The sequence below is a fragment of the Branchiostoma floridae genome, chromosome 14, assembly GCF_000003815.2.
Source record: "Branchiostoma floridae strain S238N-H82 chromosome 14, Bfl_VNyyK, whole genome shotgun sequence".
NCBI classification, from domain to species: Eukaryota; Metazoa; Chordata; class Leptocardii; order Amphioxiformes; family Branchiostomatidae; genus Branchiostoma; species Branchiostoma floridae.
In genome coordinates, this window is record NC_049992.1 from 1,150,454 (window position 1) to 1,168,946 (window position 18,493).

The 18,493-nt window shown below is 44.0% G+C and overlaps 1 protein-coding gene across 1 annotated transcript; it reads left to right on the plus strand.

Annotated features, from left to right (window-relative positions):
- The first annotated feature begins 10,212 nt into the window (after positions 1–10,212).
- Positions 10,213–17,930, plus strand: LOC118430814 (matrix metalloproteinase-16-like). Its single transcript, XM_035841837.1, has 8 exons — positions 10,213–10,436; positions 12,165–12,396; positions 12,832–13,017; positions 13,919–14,123; positions 14,681–14,817; positions 15,336–15,460; positions 16,455–16,581; positions 17,052–17,930. Exons 1-8 carry the CDS (start codon positions 10,305–10,307, stop codon positions 17,207–17,209), a joined length of 1,302 nt encoding a protein of 433 aa, XP_035697730.1. The 5' UTR covers positions 10,213–10,304; the 3' UTR covers positions 17,210–17,930.
- The last annotated feature ends 563 nt before the right edge of the window (positions 17,931–18,493 follow it).

Consider the following 18,493-nt stretch of genomic DNA (forward strand, 5'->3'; position numbering starts at 1 on the left):
ATGAGGCAAAAGTAGAAACTTAGAGCTTCTATCAAAGTGCGCCAAACTTTCTTTCAATTTCTTCACTTTCATCAAGCGTTGGTGTCAAAATATGATTGATATCCAGAATGACAAACATTATTCTATCATACGCCGATCAAGGTTAGACATCCAGATAATAAGATATGCCAAATAGCAAGTACACAAGCAACTGGATATGACTTTCTATATAATCTTAGCTCCATCTTACAGGTACATCTTATCATTTTTGTAAATCTAGATAAAACGAAGCGACAATCCGACAACCAATAACTTTACTTGTTTCTGCCTTGCGTTGCGATGAAAAAGGTTTCTACAGCAGCGCAGACTGACAAAGCGACCCACACCGATATATCGGGGGAACCTTGACTGAAACGTCAGAAGCTCGAGGGTCTGCATGCCTTTTCAATGAGGCGTATCAAACGCTGTTAATCTTAGCTATTCTCCAAGCAGAGGTTGGGACACGGAGATAATAGGGGAACGAACCAGGTTGTTATGTACCTGAGTGTTACTGCTGGTAAAATAAATAAACTGAAACTAAACTGAAACTGAACCAGTAAGAATCCCGACCACTTTTACGAACCACAACTACTATCTCCACGACCCAACCTCTGCTTGGAGAATAGATCTTAGCCTGTCCGATCTTATTCAAAATCAGGCGACGTCACTCGTCAGTCAATGAGTCGAGATTGGCCGCTGAAATTTTACGTCATTAGTTATCCAGAATCCATCGTTAAGCGTGCCTAGATGGTGATCCTTTAGCGTTACAACCCCCCACCCCCCACCCCCATGCAGACACCTCGACACAAGTCGTGCTACACGTAAACTCGGATTAAGTTCTGTTTCTTTGCAAGATACGATTTCAGGTGCCCTGAATGTGTTGTGGTTGGCACAATAGCTTAGCTTATCGCGAAGATATCATGTTTATTATCTTCACGAAGAATGTTAAATGTTTTCGTTAACATTTATCCTCATACAATAACGTCGTCTGGTGTTGTATGCATTACGTTTATTACGTCTCATAGAAGCGATTTTTTTTATTAAAAAGAAATTTTTTTTAGTCACTGCTCGAATCAGACATATCGACACTGCCAACACATCAGATTGTAAAATGACTGTTGAAGAGTGCACATGTGTTTTATTTTCAGCCCGGATGCGTAATTATATAAGACTTCTTTATGTACGTAAAAGCTATGTAGATCCCCCCCCCCCCCCCCCTCGGTGTCTTTGCTGACTGACAGCTGACGACTGTTCCCAAAACAAGCTTCAGATCTAACAAGAAGGTTGAAAAGAGGAAACGTCCATGCTTGGATCTAAGTAGCTCAGAACTAGCCTTGCAGTGTTTACAGTTCAAGTCGCCGGTACACCGCACAGGAGAGGCCCAGAAACCAGACGACACCGCCGCCGACTTGTCACAACAAAAGTCTCCTTAAAAGGGCGCGAGCCGGGCCGGGTTTCCGTCTCGCGCTTTCTCCTGTTTCCCTCCTTTGACGTGGAAAGATCCCGTCACAATCGTGCCGCACAGGTGTACCGTACCAAACACCACCGGACTAGCTACAAAGTACACGCGTGTGGACAGTCATCGCTCCATTCGTCACAGGGTTTAACTCGTGTGGACGGTCTTCGCTTCAAACTGTCCAAGGTTTAACTCGTGTGAACAGTCATCGCTCCATTCGTCACAGGGTTTAACTCGTGTGAACAGTCAACGCTTCATACGGCCCAGGGTTTAACTCGTGTGGACGGTCCTCAGGCTTCATACACTTTTGCTTCTTCCCAGACAGCGCCGGTGTGCATACGTACCGATCTTCTTGTATTCGGAAGTGACAATCTAAACTGTAAACGTGTGCGTGCGTACAGCCCTGGCTTCAGGGTACATCGTTAACGACGTGTCCTCCAGACTTTGCGGTGTGTGCCCATGTTGTTAGTTAAGGTCTGCGGGTTTCCTGTTTCTAGATTGTTGTGAGGGTTTCGGAAGTTACAATTTGTTGTAAACGCGTGTGTGCAGTTTTCTCTTCATACGTCTCAGGGATTAACAACGCGCTGTCCCCGACTGCACAGTGTGTGCTGATGTTGTGAGTTTAGTTCTGCGGGTTTCTTGTTTCTGGGCAGTTGTGAAGTTACAATTGCTGAACGCGTGTGTGCAGTTTTCTCTTTATACGTCTTCAACGCGTTGTCACATGCCAGACAGTGCCGATGTTGTGAGTTGAGTGCTGCGCGTGGTTCCTGTACTCCTGAGTGTTGAGAAGTATTCGGAAGATACAATCTAAACTGTGAACCCGTGTGCACAGCTTTTTCTTCATACTTGTTAAACAAAGCGTTGTCGTCCCAGACAGTGCGGTGTGTGCCAATGTTACGAGTACAATGCAGCGGTTTCCTGTATTCGGAGTGTTGAGATATTTTAGGAAGCTACAGTCTATACAGTGAACGCCTGTCTTCGCTTCAAACGTTTGAGAGTTACACAAGGCGTTCTCCTAGACAGCTCGGAGAGCGCTGGTGTTGTGAGCGGAGTTGCGAGGCTTTCCTGTTTCCAGAGCGCTGTGGGCAGGTTTCAGACGCGTGTCGGCACCTGTTAGTGGATACAGCACTGTACGTGCGACCTGGCTAGGACAAGGACAAACCGCTCCCTCCCATCACTCATTCCTCACTTAAGACCACTTCCTTCAAGATCGCGCAAGGAGGTTCCTGGAGTCTTTTGCGGATTGCTGTTAGAATCTTGTTCTAGGAGTATCAAGACGTGATCTACACAGATGCAGGTTGTAGGAGTACTAGCCGCGGTGAGCTGTGTATTTGTCGGATGGTGTGCGGCGATGAAAGTGACACTGGACCCTAAGGTATGTGGATTTGGTTTCCTCTTAGTTCTGCTAACCTTTTCGGCTCTTGTTAAGTCCCCGCGGCTTCAGGCAAGACCAGCAGAGAGCCTTTCCGATCTGTCTATTAACACAGACCTGTACAAAGTATGCCCAACGGCAGTGCTGGATACTTGTCATGAAGTTTCCATTTTACCTACATAGTGAATGTTGAGTGACGATACAGCTGCCCAAGTTGGGGTTGTGAGGCCATGGATTTCATAATTAGAATGTTATACGAGGTGCTTAAATACGACTTATAAAAGATACGCAAAGTGTAAAAGAACCGCTGTTTTTACAATAAACACAATGTTAAACATACTGTCAGGTGTCTCTCGGTGATCTCTGATCAGTCGCTCAGTGATCTTTCATAAGTCTCTCAGTGATCTTACATCAGTCGCTCAAAGATCTTTTATCAGTCGCTAATATCCCAGTCACATGTAGCGAAAATTGATCCGACGACGAGTCTGCGAGCTCTGAATAACGAGGAGGTATGTCCCTGATGCCGACGAAGAAACGGCAGAGATTCCCCTTCCCGTCAGGGTCATGCCTCCTCGTAATTTAGAGCTCGCAGACTCGTCGTCCGATCGATTTTCGCTACATGTGACGGGGATATTAGCGGTCTACCATCAGTCTATCAGAGGTCGCAGCCTCTAGTGAAATTGGTGTGTAACACAAACGTGTGGTTTTCAGAACAAGCTAAGATATACATTGCGCCAAAATGCACGCAGCACTGGATTTTATCTGTCACTAAGCCCCCCTCCCCCCTTTTATTTCGTAGGGGTAAAAAGTAGTGCGGCTGAAATCTGGTAACGTCTGTTAACACTGTTGCATTAAATACAGTGGGGCATGAACTTTGCTATAAGGTAGTATAATGAGTCGAGTTTCAGATCGCATGAAAAAGATCATGATGTTTGCCCAATCATGTATCAATGCGAGTGACCATTAAAAGTTGTGGTCCTTAACTATAGATTCCCATAGACCGAAGACTGTTTTCTGCGCCCAAGATCGTTCGCTGTTGGATTTTCCTCAGCCACACATTCCATCTATCTATTAAGCCAGTAAAGAAGTATCAATACAAATCTTGTATGGAATTACAGATACGCACAATTAGACGTGACCTGGACCAAAGGTATTACTGTACAGTCTGTTTATGTATAAACAGTCCATAGAAAACCCAGTCTGCATGTGTAGAAAACAGAGCTTGTATCGTTTGTAACTTCTTCCTTGTGATGTCATGGGAAGAGTGAAAGTGGACGCCGTCCCTCGTTTGTTTAAGATCCTTAATGGTGTTGTGTCTGGTGTCCGGTTACAGCGGAGGTATGATTAACGGTCTCCGGTTTCACCCAGAAAAGTTCTCTCCGTCAGCGGGTTGTTTTTAGTCTCCAAGCAGATCCTGTGGTGCCTTAAGATAGTATTCAACGCTGGCCAAGGAGTATAGCCGGTCAAAGGGAGTCAAGCGGACCGGAGCTATACTCCTTTGCCAGCTTTGATACTATCTCTAAGGCACCGTAGCGTCTGCTTGGAGACATGGTTGTTTTTAGCTGGCACGAACTGCGTCGGAGACAGGTGTTGAGTGTTGAGTATCAGCCTAGCTGTCTCTGTTCAAGGTTGGCAGAAATCACTTGTCAAAACAAGAAATCTTCAAATGTTATGACACGGATCGTGTTTTGGGTTTAGGCAGATTTAGAGTATTGTTTGTCAGCCTGTCCAAGGTTGGTTGCGGGCAGGGGTAAGAAGGATATAGGTCGCCACTTGACAGATATCAATCACCATGGCACGCATTGTCTTCGGTACGGTACAGACTATGCAGTGTTAGAGTGTTGTTTACCAGTCTAGTTGTCTGTACTCAAGGTTGGGTGACGGCTGGGCTAAAAATAAAGCAAAGCACTCGCCTCCACTGATAAAAATCGTTCAGAAAAGCACAAAATCATGAAAAAGGTCTCACTCAGCCTGTTTTACACATAACAAGTCGGTTTTCCTATGTCCTTGAATCTTTACTGAAACGATCGTGCAAACACAGTGTCAGCGCACACGTCATTTGAACAATGGCTATGCTACGTTAAAAATACATGGGCTGCCGCTTGACACCGATCACTCAGCAAGACACAAATCTTCCTTGTACCGTCCAATGAAGCTTCACAGAAACAATATCCGAGTGTACAAAAGTGTATTTTCCGGTCAGAAACCAGACTGTAACGATGTACATTAAGCGCCAGACGGTATAACGGTGCATTCTGACACGCTAGAAGCCATAGTTTGAACAAAGGTTGCCCCAGGTCAGACATAGAGGCCACCACGTGACACTTGTCTCTCGATAAATCACAGAACGATAAATCCTGAAGTAGGCTTGAGCTCGAGTCAGCTGCTGATTGTGACATCTACACGTGACAGGCCATTTTCCCTACTGCCCTTCAAGCTACGCTGAAACAATGTGAGAAAACGCAGTGTCGGCAAAGTCTCACCACTTGACAATAATCATTCTGCAAGTCAGTAAATCGTGAACTAGTTATTAGTCTGCTGGTGTTCCTACGCCCCCAACCTCAGGACAAATCACTTCAGAGCTGTCTTCTCTGAAATGGGTTCGCGACCAAAGTCCGCGCCCGGACAACTTGGGCTTTGGCAGAACAGACCTCTGTTAAAAAGTGACGAACGAGGATGAGGCAAAAAGCACTTCCATTCCTTCTGAAACGTCCATTTTTACCTCCATGAAATGTCATGGAATGGAGGTTATATTTTCTGTTATGTGTCTCTGTCTGTGTAGATGATTACTCAAGAACGGCTGGATGGATTGGTTTCATACTTGTTGTGTTGGTGGGGTGTGATAAAAGCTTGAATCGATGAGATTTTGGGAGCCGTATCTGTCGTTATAATCGATGTAATAATATCAGAAATCACCCCTATATTTGCGTTATATTGGAACAGGCATCATGGTTTCCCTCTTTGTTAATCACCTTATCTCCAAGCAGGTGGTGAGGTGATTTGTTTCGCCAGTGATAGCCATGAACATATGTTTTTTTTTATCAGTTGACAACAACTGTTGGGGGGAAACGATAGCCTCGACTCAAGAACGGCAGGGTGGATTGGTTTCATACTTAGTGTGTTGGTGGAGTGTGATGATAGCTGGAATTGATTAGATTTTGGGCCTCGTATCTGTCGATATAATCGATGTAATGATATACGAAATCACCCCTATATCTGCGATATATTGGAACAGGCATCGTGGTTTCCCTCTTTGTTAATCACCTTATCTCCAAGCAGGTGGTGAGGTGATTTGTTTCGCCAGTGAGAGCCATGAATCGAACATATGTTTTTTTTATCAGTTGACAACAACTGTTGGGGGAAAACGATAGCCTCGACTGAAGAACGGCTGGGTGGATTGATTTCATACTTGATGTGTTGGTGGGGTGTGATGATTGCTGGAAGTGATTAGATTATGGGCCCCGTATCTGTCATTATAATCGATGTAATAATATCAGAAATCACCCCTATATCTGCGATATACAGTTGACATCGTAGAGCATCTGTTACGGGGAACCAGGACAATTTTGAAAGTGATAATAAATTGTATTTATGTACTTGTGCGTTTAGGAACAAGCTGTATTATATTTCTTTTGTGCTGTTAGATGTTATGTGGTCCACCTTGCGTCACGCTGAAGTTTTGTTAGTATGTACTCGGTTTTATTACCTCCATGAAATGTTATGGAATGGAGGTTATATTTTCTGTTATGTGTCTCTGTCTGTGTAGATGATTACTCAAGAACGGCTGGATGGATTGGTTTCATACTTGTTGTGTTGGTGGGGTATGATGAAAGCTCGAATCGATGAGATTTTGGGAGCCGTATCTGTCGTTATAATCGATGTAATAATATCAGAAATCACCCCTATATTTGAGATATATTGGTACAGGCATCGTGCTTTATGTGTTTGTTAATGGGCTTATCTCCAAGCAGATGGTGAGGTGACAGCTGTTGGGGAACCCCGAGTTTTTTAATATGATAATTAGTTTTATCTATGTCGGCTTATCATGGAGATGTGCAGCGTAAGTATAATTGTAAGAAGTTGAGGTACATTTAACGATAATGCTTAACTGGTATGGATGTCTCACATACTGTACTGCTGATTTGAGTGACATGGTGATTAAAATGCCTTTAGGTCCTCTGATCTGGGTTGGGTGTCAGAAGTTTTATGGGCGATACAGATGTTCTGATTTTGTTACGATAAGGGACAGTTGTTAGTTGTCTCTTTCGTAGCCAATGGTACTTGTTTTTTAGCAGACGGGGTTGGCGCCAAGTATTCATCTTACAGTTGGTGTAGGGCTGTCAGAGGAAAGTGTGCATCTCGTTTTTGTACCGTGTGAACAGCTGATGTTATGGCATATTGGTGGAAAATCAAATCACCATCTGACTAAAGTTGGCCACATCCCTTCTTCTTTCTGAGTTTCCCAACTTCCTCCCACCACACAGCTCTGAGGCACATAGTCGAACCTCAATAATGCTGACAACCTTAGACAGTTTAAATGCCAAACATCAAGCTTAAGGAACACCACGCTACCATATGCCGTCGACCTCTTAAACGCACATTACACAATTAAGTGCCACATTTTGATAATTACTAATCAGATGGACATCCTCTGTGTCATTAAATAATACACCACTACTTTCCCATAACATTTATATTATATAACTATTACTCTCAAATACAACCGACTATAAACATACATACCATCCACAAAAAAGCAATAAATATTTCATGGAGGTATGAGGTCCCCGAACTCTAGTTTTTAAATGGAATGAGTTGACATGGAAATTTTTTTGTATTAAACCTTTTTTTACTACTATTTGCTTCTGACAAGTGTCCAAGGGCGTGGTCATCTGGAAACCAACTCAGCCGCTCGTAAAAAATCTGAACAAAATTTTGACATATTTTAGTCTCAAGAAGATATATATCTTTAGTTTTGTGCTAAATTTCTGCTCAATAAATAGAACTGAGCCTGTTATAAATTATATCAAACCAATGACATTTCTTTTACACCCAGTCTCGTATTTAGGTTTATTGGGGAGGTGGTTCTTTTTTAAGACGGGTAGTCGAAGAAGGTCTTGCGTCCGCCCTAACTTCTGCTCGGAGATTATCCTCACTCCCCTAGTCTAAAATCATCCCCACGCGGTGAGTTTTCCAGCCGGCCGCGGTAACGTGTCTCCTCCAATTAAGGAGCTCCCGTCTGTAACACACGCCTCCATCCGGCCCGTGGAGAGATGTACACAGGGCGAAGGTCACACAAATTAAGTTAACAAGCTCTGGGCCGGAAACTAGGCTCCACATGATGCAGATATAGCGCCATTTCACCTTTATCTGCGGGGTAACCTATATCCGTTGTTTTAAACAACAGGGTATTTGGGGATATAAAGTCGATGGAAGGTGGTTTCAAATTTAAATATTTTCAAAATATTACAGTATTTGTGAAAATATTGGACCGTTCGTCCACTTACTATCCCTTAATACACTGTTTTTGTGAGGTGAGGATATAGGATACCCAGCGGCTAAAGGTTACATGTGAACTCGCGATCAACGTATTACATTATCATAGGCGCCGTTTATACTTGGGTATATATTCACTGAGTGTGTTACGCCGAACGGCGGTTATACCGGCTATATAGATACAGATACAGAAGCTGGTGTGTTACGCCGAACGGCGGTTATACCGGCTATATAGATACAGATACAGAAGCTGGTGTGTTACGCCGAACGGCGGTTATACCGGCTATATAGATACAGATACAGAAGCTGGTGTGTTACGCCGAACGGCGGTTATACCGGCTATATAGATACAGATACAGAAGCTGGTGTGTTACCGCGAATGACGGTTGTACCGGCTATATTGATACAGATACAGAGTGCGTACGTAGGAGGTCAACTTATTTCGTTACGGTAATAACGGTGGGTCAAAGTAAAAAAACAACAGTTCTTTTCGCAAAATCTTAAGTTGAGTTCACACATGCGTTCGAGGTCCGAATAGCGCCTTGGCCTCTATAGCTACGTACTAGTCGCCGGAAAAAATAATAGAAATTGGACAAATACAGGCAGGTATCATGCCAGCGTAGTTAACTGGTCGCGAACCATACTTCTTGGACAGCTAATTCATCTGGCATGTTATGTGCCTATATTTGTACAATTTTTCCCGCCGGGTAGAGGCTACACAGTAGATCAGAGGTAACAATTCCATACGGACCTTCAAAGGACTTGAATACATACGCATATGTGAACCTGGCTTTACCTACTCAAAATTGTCAATACACACCTCATGCGAATTATACGCGCATAGACGTAAACGGGGACTGCCTTTAACAATACGCCGCTGGTTGATTCTTTTAGCTAGCTTGTGCTTAACCAGTGGTAAACCATTAAGGATGACATACAGGCTAGACAGATGTCGTTTCGGAACAGCATTTAGCTTAGGACAAAAATCCGCACAAACTGAGCACTAAGGCATCAAGGCAGAGGTTTCAAATGGATGGCTTTGAATCCTACACGTTTGTAGCCGCATCGCATGGCAAAGAAACGTAAATATACTTAGTGATAGACAATAGACCTTTCACTAAGTCTTCGGCTTAAGTTGTTTGGCCTTCAGGCCTTCACTACCGAGCAACATTTCCCCCCGTGCACTTAGCGCTGAGTGCATGGGTCATCTGAGGTAATCTCCAAGCAGATGTAAGGTTCCGTGTTCAGTGTTCACACGTGCGTATATATTTTGGTCAGTATGAGACCCGTATGGAATTCCCAGTCACTACCAGGCTCCACGGGACGCTGGAAAACTAGTAGAAATAAGACTAATGTAGAAACAGAACATGGCAGAGGAATTAGCTGTCCGAGGAATATGGTTTACCACCAGAAATATGAAATAGGGAAAAAAGTTTTGTACAAGCCTATACAGCTCATTTCTCTCTTCGCTATATAGACCACCTTCTATTACAGAATGGAATTCTCGTATACATGTTACCTAATGTATTTTGTTAGTGGCACCGCTAACATAAGCTCTTAGCTTGAGTACAGCACCACTGTGAATGTACTTCATATTCTATGTTTAATTCTAAAAGAAAATGTAATTCGATGTTGGTATTTCATATTTTATGCTTAATTCTAAAAAAATGTAATTCTATGGCACATTTACAGGCAGATGAAAGATCGTCCTTACGCCACCTTCTACAACACGGTTACCAGGCAAGGGCAGACGGTTACCAGGCAACAGATGACGGTTACCAGGCAACAGCAGACGGTTACCATGCGACGTCAAACGGTTACCAGGTGACGGCAGACGGTTACCATGCAACGGCAGACGGTTACCAGGCAACAGATGACGGTTACCAGGCAACGGCAGACGGTTACCAGGCAACTGCCGCGGAGGTTACAAGCTCCCAGGCGCCGCGGACCCCCCGCTGCGGCATGGCTGACGAGGAGAACCCCAGACCGCTGGACGTGCGGTGGCACAAAACCGACCTGAGCTACAGGATCAGCTACTACACCGCAGATCTCACCCGGGAGGAGGTGGACACGGCCATCGCAGATGCTTTCAGTGTAAGTAATGAATATAACGTTACATGTATGAATACTGTAAATGCAGAAATGTTCGCGGTGGATTAACGTTCGGCGGCCGCTTCACCGCGAATTTAAAACCACCGCGAACATTTTCCATAACAGTAAGAGACTGCAGTGCATGGTGCTACCGCGAAATTAAAACCACCGAGAAAAGTCCATTTTCCCGCTAGCGCGAAATTAAATCCCCGCAAACTTAAATGCATTTCGCCAACAAACTGTTCAAGTCGGAACTCAGGGACTGGCTACCCCCACTCAGGAGTCAAATCTCAGGAAGACTCACACGCAATGCCAACAAGTTGGACACGCCGATCTGTCGCACCAACAGACACAAAAACTCTGCCATTCCCTTTCTGACTGAACTGTTAAATAACTCAGAATGACCTTCAAAACAGTCCCCCTAATTATGTCGACTATTCGTGAATGACTAGTCTATACGAGGGGCATTCAATAAGTAATGTCCCTGACCCATTTCCCATAGCAGGAGATTAATGAAACTTGGCACAGTTATTAGTCTTTCTCTTCATAGGAACCACCCAGAGTTTTGCATTTCTCCCATCATTTGATATAGCTCTGGACACCGTTCTTGTAGGACATCCCAGGTTGGTCCTCCGACAGATGCCTCATCAATGGCAGAAGAGGGACGACAAGGTCTGGGAGCTGTTTCCACAGACTTCCGACCTTGTTTGAATTCAGGATGCCAGCGTTTTACAAGGTCATATGATGGGGCATCATCGCCATAAGTTTTTTTCATTTCATCAAAAGTCCCCTTTAGTGTGCGTCCTTTCAAATACAAAAACCGGATCACTGCGCGACACTCAACTTGCTCCATTTCACACCTGGTCCATTTCACACCTGACTCAGTTCAAACACCAGTAAATCAGTAACCACAATTAGTTCAGAGCTGTTTTTTGCAACCTAACTCATAGAGATATGACTCATTACACATGCAAAATTTCATCTAGATCAGACAACTGGAAGTGGGTCAGGGGCATTACTTATTGAACGCCCCTCGTACATAACAGCTGAACACTTGTCTTGGTCCTAGCGATATAAGACCAAAGGTCCTTGATATTTTGTAAATATTGTTTGTTAGCAATTACGATTTTAAGCCATGTATCTTCTTAAATTACTGTACGTAACTCTTTGTGCAATTCTCCCTGGAGGAGTACATGTAAATTACCATCACAATTCAGACTTGATTTAAAGTCTGCGATGTGGCATTTTAATAAAGATTTCAAGATTAAAAAAAAAAAATTTACAGTATCATGTTATGGCTACGTTTCCAAACCAGTGCCCGACAGGGCAGCTTGCAAGGAAAAAAGAATGCTCTTTCTTTATGATAAGACAACAAAATAACCAAAAAATCAGTCATAAGGAAAGTTTTCGTACATTTCTTGCTATACATTTCTATCTATTTTTTGTTGCTGTTTCAGGAAAACACTCGGCCTGGTTTGAAAAGGGTCGTCGTTAGCAAATGGCCATACGCAAATGCTGTGCACAATGTATCCATAACATTTTATCATATTTTACAACGTGTCTTTTAGGGTTACAATTGTAACATAAGCATGGAGTTCAGAAATATGTAACACTGCAGCAATGAATGAATAAAAGAATAAATGAAAGAGTGAATGAAACAGACATGAATGAATGCATGAATAATCGATTTTCATGAAATCATTCCAAAATCCTACACCTTTAATTATCCAGGTGTGGGAGTCCGTTTCCTCGCTGCGCTTCATCCGAACGTTCGGCCACCCGGACATCGACCTCTCCTTCGTGTACGGCGAGCACTTCGGCGACGCCGAGCCGTTCGACGGGCCATCATCGGGGACAGGCGGCGGGAACCTGGCGCACGCCTTCCCGCCCGACATCGAGTCCGAGCTCCGGGGAGACGTCCACTTCGACGACGCCGAGAAATGGACGATGGACAAGACGGAAGGTTGGGAGTTTTGTCTGTCTTCTCATACATTGCGTCCATTGTTTAAGTTAGACGTTTTATGAGCATATCTTATTAGTAAGAGGATTCGGTCTTTTTCTTATTTCTTGCTTTTTGTCTTGTGTGTATGTGTGTTTGTGAATGTGTGTGTCTGTGCGCTTCAAGTGTGTGTGTGTGTGTGTGTGTGTGTGTGCATGTGTGTGTGTATGTGTGTGCGTGTGAGTGTGTATGTGAGTGTGCGTGTGTGTGTGTGTGTGTGATGCCTACGTTTGATTAGCCACACAGGTATAAATTTTTTCCGGCTCTGATTTTCTTTTTTGTTTATCTATCTGTCTATTTATTTGTTTATTGTTGTTGCCACAGGTATAAACTTGTTCCAGCTCTGATTACCTTGCTTGTTTGTTTGTTTATTTACTTATTTGTTTGTTGTTACCACAGGTATAAACCTGTTCCAGCTCGCAGTACACGAGATCGGCCACAGCCTCGGTCTGAGCCACTCCCGTCAGCACAACTCCGTCATGTACCCATACTACCTCGGGCTCCGACGTCACTTCCGGTTACACCGGGACGACATCCGGGACATCCAGCAGCTGTACGGACCTCCCCGGACGGACACAATCGACAGTAAGGCTGACGTCACAATTTCAAACCGGAGCCCGGGAGGGCTGTTTGTGGAAACGTTTAATGAAAATAGAAATGTAGATGTAAATATATATATACAAATTATGCCCAGGACTATTCTCTTTACGTCTTGTGTCAGTTTGGTGTCTTTTATACACTTTTTTGTTCCCTAAAGCTGCCCGGCCATGCCATTGTATGGAAATGGCCTAAGTCTTTGCAGCTTTTGACGTTGTAATCTTCGGAAAGGAACTTAACACCCCTTTCCTTCTTGGCACGAGTGAAAATATCTGTTTATCTATTTATTTGTTCTTAAATAACGAAAGATGTAATGAAAATGAAATATGACAGTGCGAGGAAGGCCGGAATCAATCGTTTTACAATTCCGATAAATCGATTAAGCAAAGGAAATAAGTATGGATGATAAACAAACCTACGAACAAACAAATCTTCCCATTCCAGTACCATCAGAGTTTAGAGAGGCTGTGTGCCCAATGAATGTAGGCCACGCAATTCCAGGCTGCAGTACCGTCATGTATTGCTAGTCGGCGTTCAAAGTTTGTGGACTCTGGTAGCACGTTTTTGGTCGGGTCCCAGGTAACGTCCTCCGGTCGGCTTACAAGGTCCAGCCTAATGAATATTCCATATAGGCCAGTCAATTTAAGGCTGCAGTACCATCATGTGTTACTAGTCGGCGTTTAAACTTGGTCTGCGTAGTCTCATCATTTTATCCCTGACTTGCCAAATGTAGCCTGTTCCGGGCTGCGTCCCAGCAGGTACGTGCACCGCTCAGGGACCAGGGCAGGGCGTGCTGGTAGTGCACCACTAACATTACAATGCAGAATCTTTTACTCTCTCATCACATTTTACTCTCTCATCCATTGTATCCCTCACTTTCCGAATGTAGCCCGTTCCGGGTCAGGACCCAGCAGGTACGTGCACCGCTCGGCGTACACGGCGCAGCCCTGCCAGTGCCCGCTGGGGGTGCCGGACCTGGGGGACTCGGGGCCGGCCTACCCCGACCCCCCCGGGAAGATGCACATCTGCACGGCGGCAACTGACATCGACACCATCGCCCGCATGGGCACGGAGACCTGGGTCTTCAAAAACAGGTGATTTTCATTTATCAAACGCAGGCTTAACAACATAAATATGACACCGAAATATGGGTCTTTAAAAACAGGTGATTTTCAGTCATAAAACACCGTCTTGACAATATTATTAAATGCAAGCTTGCAAGCTCGACAACATGGGAACGTGGATCTTCAAAAACAGTTATTTTTTTTCACTCATTCATTTATTGGTTTATCTGTAACACCGGGACAGGGGGCGATATTGACTCCCGACAACCTTTGACCCATGCCTGTTTGACCCACACGTGCTTGTAATATAACTTGCGTAGCCAGAGTAATTGAGTCAGACAGCGAATCCGATTTTTGAATTGGAGAACAGTTTACTTTTTCATGACATATTTTTCCAACTCGGGATACCATTCATGCTGACAGTTGAATTTTGTACAGCACGTGCAAGACTGTCCTTAGTTTGCGATTGTACGACGCTGGTAGGACGGGCGTGACCAGGGCCCGACCTTTTGATATTTTTGTTACCTGCTTTTTGTTTTCAAGTCAATTCGCCTTCTTCAAAGCCTTTGCTTGGGTTTGATTGACAGGTATTTCTGGCGAGGACCTGACGGGAAGAACGGGCCTTACGTTATCAGCGACTTTTGGCGGGGACTGTCCGACCACACGAGCCACATCGACGCCATATATCAGAGGGAGACGGACCAGAAAGTGCTCATCTTTCAAGGTAAACAATCATGTTTCTTTGTTTTTTTTTGTTTGTCTGCTTGTTTGTTTGTTTGTTTTCCGACCACACGAGCCACATCGACGCCATCTACCAGCGGGAGACGGACCAGAAGGTGCTCATCTTTCAAGGTAAACAATCATGTTTGTTTGTTTGTTGATGTTTGTTTGTTTGTTGCTAACTTCGCTTAGTTTATAAGATACCCATTTGGAGTTATTGTCGCATTTGTCTCGTCACGAATATGCAAATATTGATGATTATGAATATGCAAATTTGGCACGTCTTTATTTGCATATTCGTGACAATGAGACAAAAACCCAGTGCCTGAAGGGACTTCACATGAATTTTCTCACTCCACACAGATGTAAAAATTGGTAACGTACCTGACTTCGGTTGGGAAGGTAAAGGCTGGTCAAAAAAGACTTTTTTGCGTTTTTTTTTTTAAGTTTTTGTCTGATAATCTGTGTTTTCACATTACTGTTTGTTTCTAGTTTTTGAGAACCTCTGTGTTTCCCCACCAGGACGTCACTACTGGGTGTTCCACGTGAACAAGCTGGAGAGCGGTCCGCACCTCATCATTAACCTGGGCCTGCCCAACTACGTGGACGCCGTGCTGACGTGGGGCGGGAATACTTACTTCTTCAGGGTCAGAATTGTCTTAGTCTTCTTCTTAAGATTCGGCCTGTTTTTGTACATATTTAACACGTTGTGGATACTATCCAGACAGAGGTTGAGTCGCGTAGATATAGTAGTAGTCGGAAAAATTACACTGGCGCTCCTCTTGTAATTCTTCTGACTACTGCTATATCTACGCGACTCAACCTCTGTCTGCAGAGTAGTTATGGGCTTGTGTGGCATAACTGTGGGGTGTAGAAACTGTGATCTGTCAGACCAGTGTAGTACAGTATGTTGTGGTTTAGAACAGGAGGGTCTAGTTTGAAGTGGTTTCAGAAACTCAGCAAACTTTGTGCAGCCAATTGCTTTGCACAGTTCATAAACACCAGAAATACGACGACATGATGTTGTATGCTGACATGTTGAAAAGTGGTTGTACATTTCATTCACATGAAGGTTTTGTTCTCGAAAAGACATGTGTTACAAGGTTAATAGAATTATTAGGACTCGGTGTAATCTGTATCTCTATCTGCTTTACCTCCCTCAACTTCTCAATGAAAAGTGCCCTGCAGGTCGATCTGAGCTTCTCATGAATAAACAAAGCTTCAAACAAACAAGCAAACAAACAGACAAACACATGTTGTGCCTATAAGAAACTCCCACAGACTATGAGCTCTGAGAGACATGAGATCTTCCATTTCTTGCTATCCCAGGGAAGGCGTTACTGGTTGTACAATGAGAAGGAGCGGCGACTGGACACGCGGACTTAGCCTCTACCAGGCTTCGTGGATCGGTGGTCTTATTGTAGAAATTGGACAAATAGAGTCTATAATACGCTAGGGGAGTTAGCCGGCCAGAAGAGTACGTTTCCTCACCACGTGATGAGGATAATGATTCACCGATCCACGGAGCCTGGTAGAGGCTAACGCGGACTCCCAAACGAACAAAATAGTGGGGATTTTAAAACTTTCAAACTGTGAACTCTGAGAGACATGAAATCTTCCCTTTGCTATCTCCAATCCCAGGGAAGGCGTTACTGGTTGTACAATGAGAAGGAGAGACGACTGGACACGCGGACTCCCAAACCCATCCGCAGGATGTGGAAGGGGCTGCCGCATGACGGCGTGGATGCTGCAATTCGGCACGACGACGGTAGGTGGCGTCGCGCTAGTCCAGGAGTAAGACTGTAAAAGGGAGCAACTTGGAGGCATCATAAATGCAACAGACTGGAGTATTAGATGGATGACATCCTCTGGGCATCCCAAAAACTGATGCGGGCGTGCGAATGAAAAAAAATGTCAAAAGTTGCCTCCATTGTGACGTGTAAGTGGTCAGGAGGCTAAGGCTGAACAAACGACTAAACACACAGGGTACTATGTAGAACCAGCCTGCATCAGGGGGTACGGAAATAGCAGAAATTGGCCCAAAAAAACGGGAAATTGTCCAGGGGAGTCTTGCATAAAAAGACTCGTTTTACACAACCACAGCTTTAGCTTCACCGACGTTTTGGTGACCATCTGTCCCCTTCCTCGGGGCAATTATGACTAAAATAGAGTTTCTTTATTCAGTGACAAACCAACCTGATGAAACTATTCACGGATGAAGATGACTGTATTTTTCAGGAGCGCTGTATTTCTTCAGCGGAACCCAGGTGTACAGAATGGACGAACAGGAGTTGGAGGTGACGCGGGGGTACCCCAGGGTAGCGGCCTTGGACTACTTTAGATGCCCGCCGCCTACAAGCAAAGGCCACAGGGAATTTCGCTTCCCGGATCCTTGACGAACAGACATGCAGCTAGTTCAAGTTTAAGTTCTTTATTCATGATGTATAGGGAGCCCATACCTGTTTATTTAGCCCTTATTAGGCAATACAGCAGTTGTCTTATCTCTGTGTTCAACTTCCATATTCTTTCTTATTGGCAAATACACAGAGAGCTTCCCTTAAAGAACAGACCCACAGCTAGTTCAATTTCAAGCTCTTTATTCATGTACTGTATGGTGTATAGGATGGCGCCCATACCTATATATTTAGCCCTTAGGCCATACAGCAGTTGTCTTATCTCTGTGTTCAACTTCCATATTCTTTCTTATTAGCAGATACACAGAAAGTTTCGCCTTCTTGACGGATAGACCTGCAGCTTGTTCATTTTCAAGCCTTATGGTGTATAGGGTGGCGCCCATCCCTGTTTATTTAGCCATTAGGCCATACTTCAGGGGCTACTCCACTGCGTTCAACTTCCGTATTCTTTCGCATTAGCAAATGCCATATATAGATTTTCGATTCCCGGTGCCTTGACTAACGGACCTGTAGATAGTTTGGGTTCAAATTCATTCCATTTATATGTGCATGTTCCTAGTGGTGTATAGGGCGGCGCCCATTTCCATTTCCTGGCCCTTGGGCCGCACAGCATGGAGAAGTCTCTTGTACATTACCAGAAACCAGAGTATCACGTTTCAAGCCTCCTTCAAGAACATATCATATGATATGTCTGACATATCTCGGCCTATCTCTTCTTATATACATGTACTAATATCTGTATTGGTATGTATTTGTATATAATATTTTGTTGTATCATTATGTATTTGTATCATGATACTTATGTTCTAAAAAAAGTCATGAAAATGATGTATACTGAAATAAATTTTTAAAGATGCATATGGTTGAATTACAAGTTATTCCAACGCAATGGCGCCCGTCCCAGATTTTCAACCGATTCTGTTCTGATTGCCAGGGATTATTGCCGTTACAATGGGAATTCAATGGTCGATACTACCGAGTTACGCACACGATCCAACAATCTGCATATTTCTAATTCGCCACATTAAGGCCAGACTGAGAGGTTTTATGGAGCACATCCTCTGGAAACTCCCTAATTTATGCGAGAGAGCGAAAAATAGAAATCCAGCAACAAATAAAAATGCTGCTAAATCACAGGACCCCAAAGCTATCATCACGAACTGAACAATAGAACACAGTTTATTACAAGAAACGAGTTTTAACTTGTAGGAGGAACAGGTAGGTTTTCTTCTTCGTCTAAACGTACTCAGCTGAAGTAATCGATGT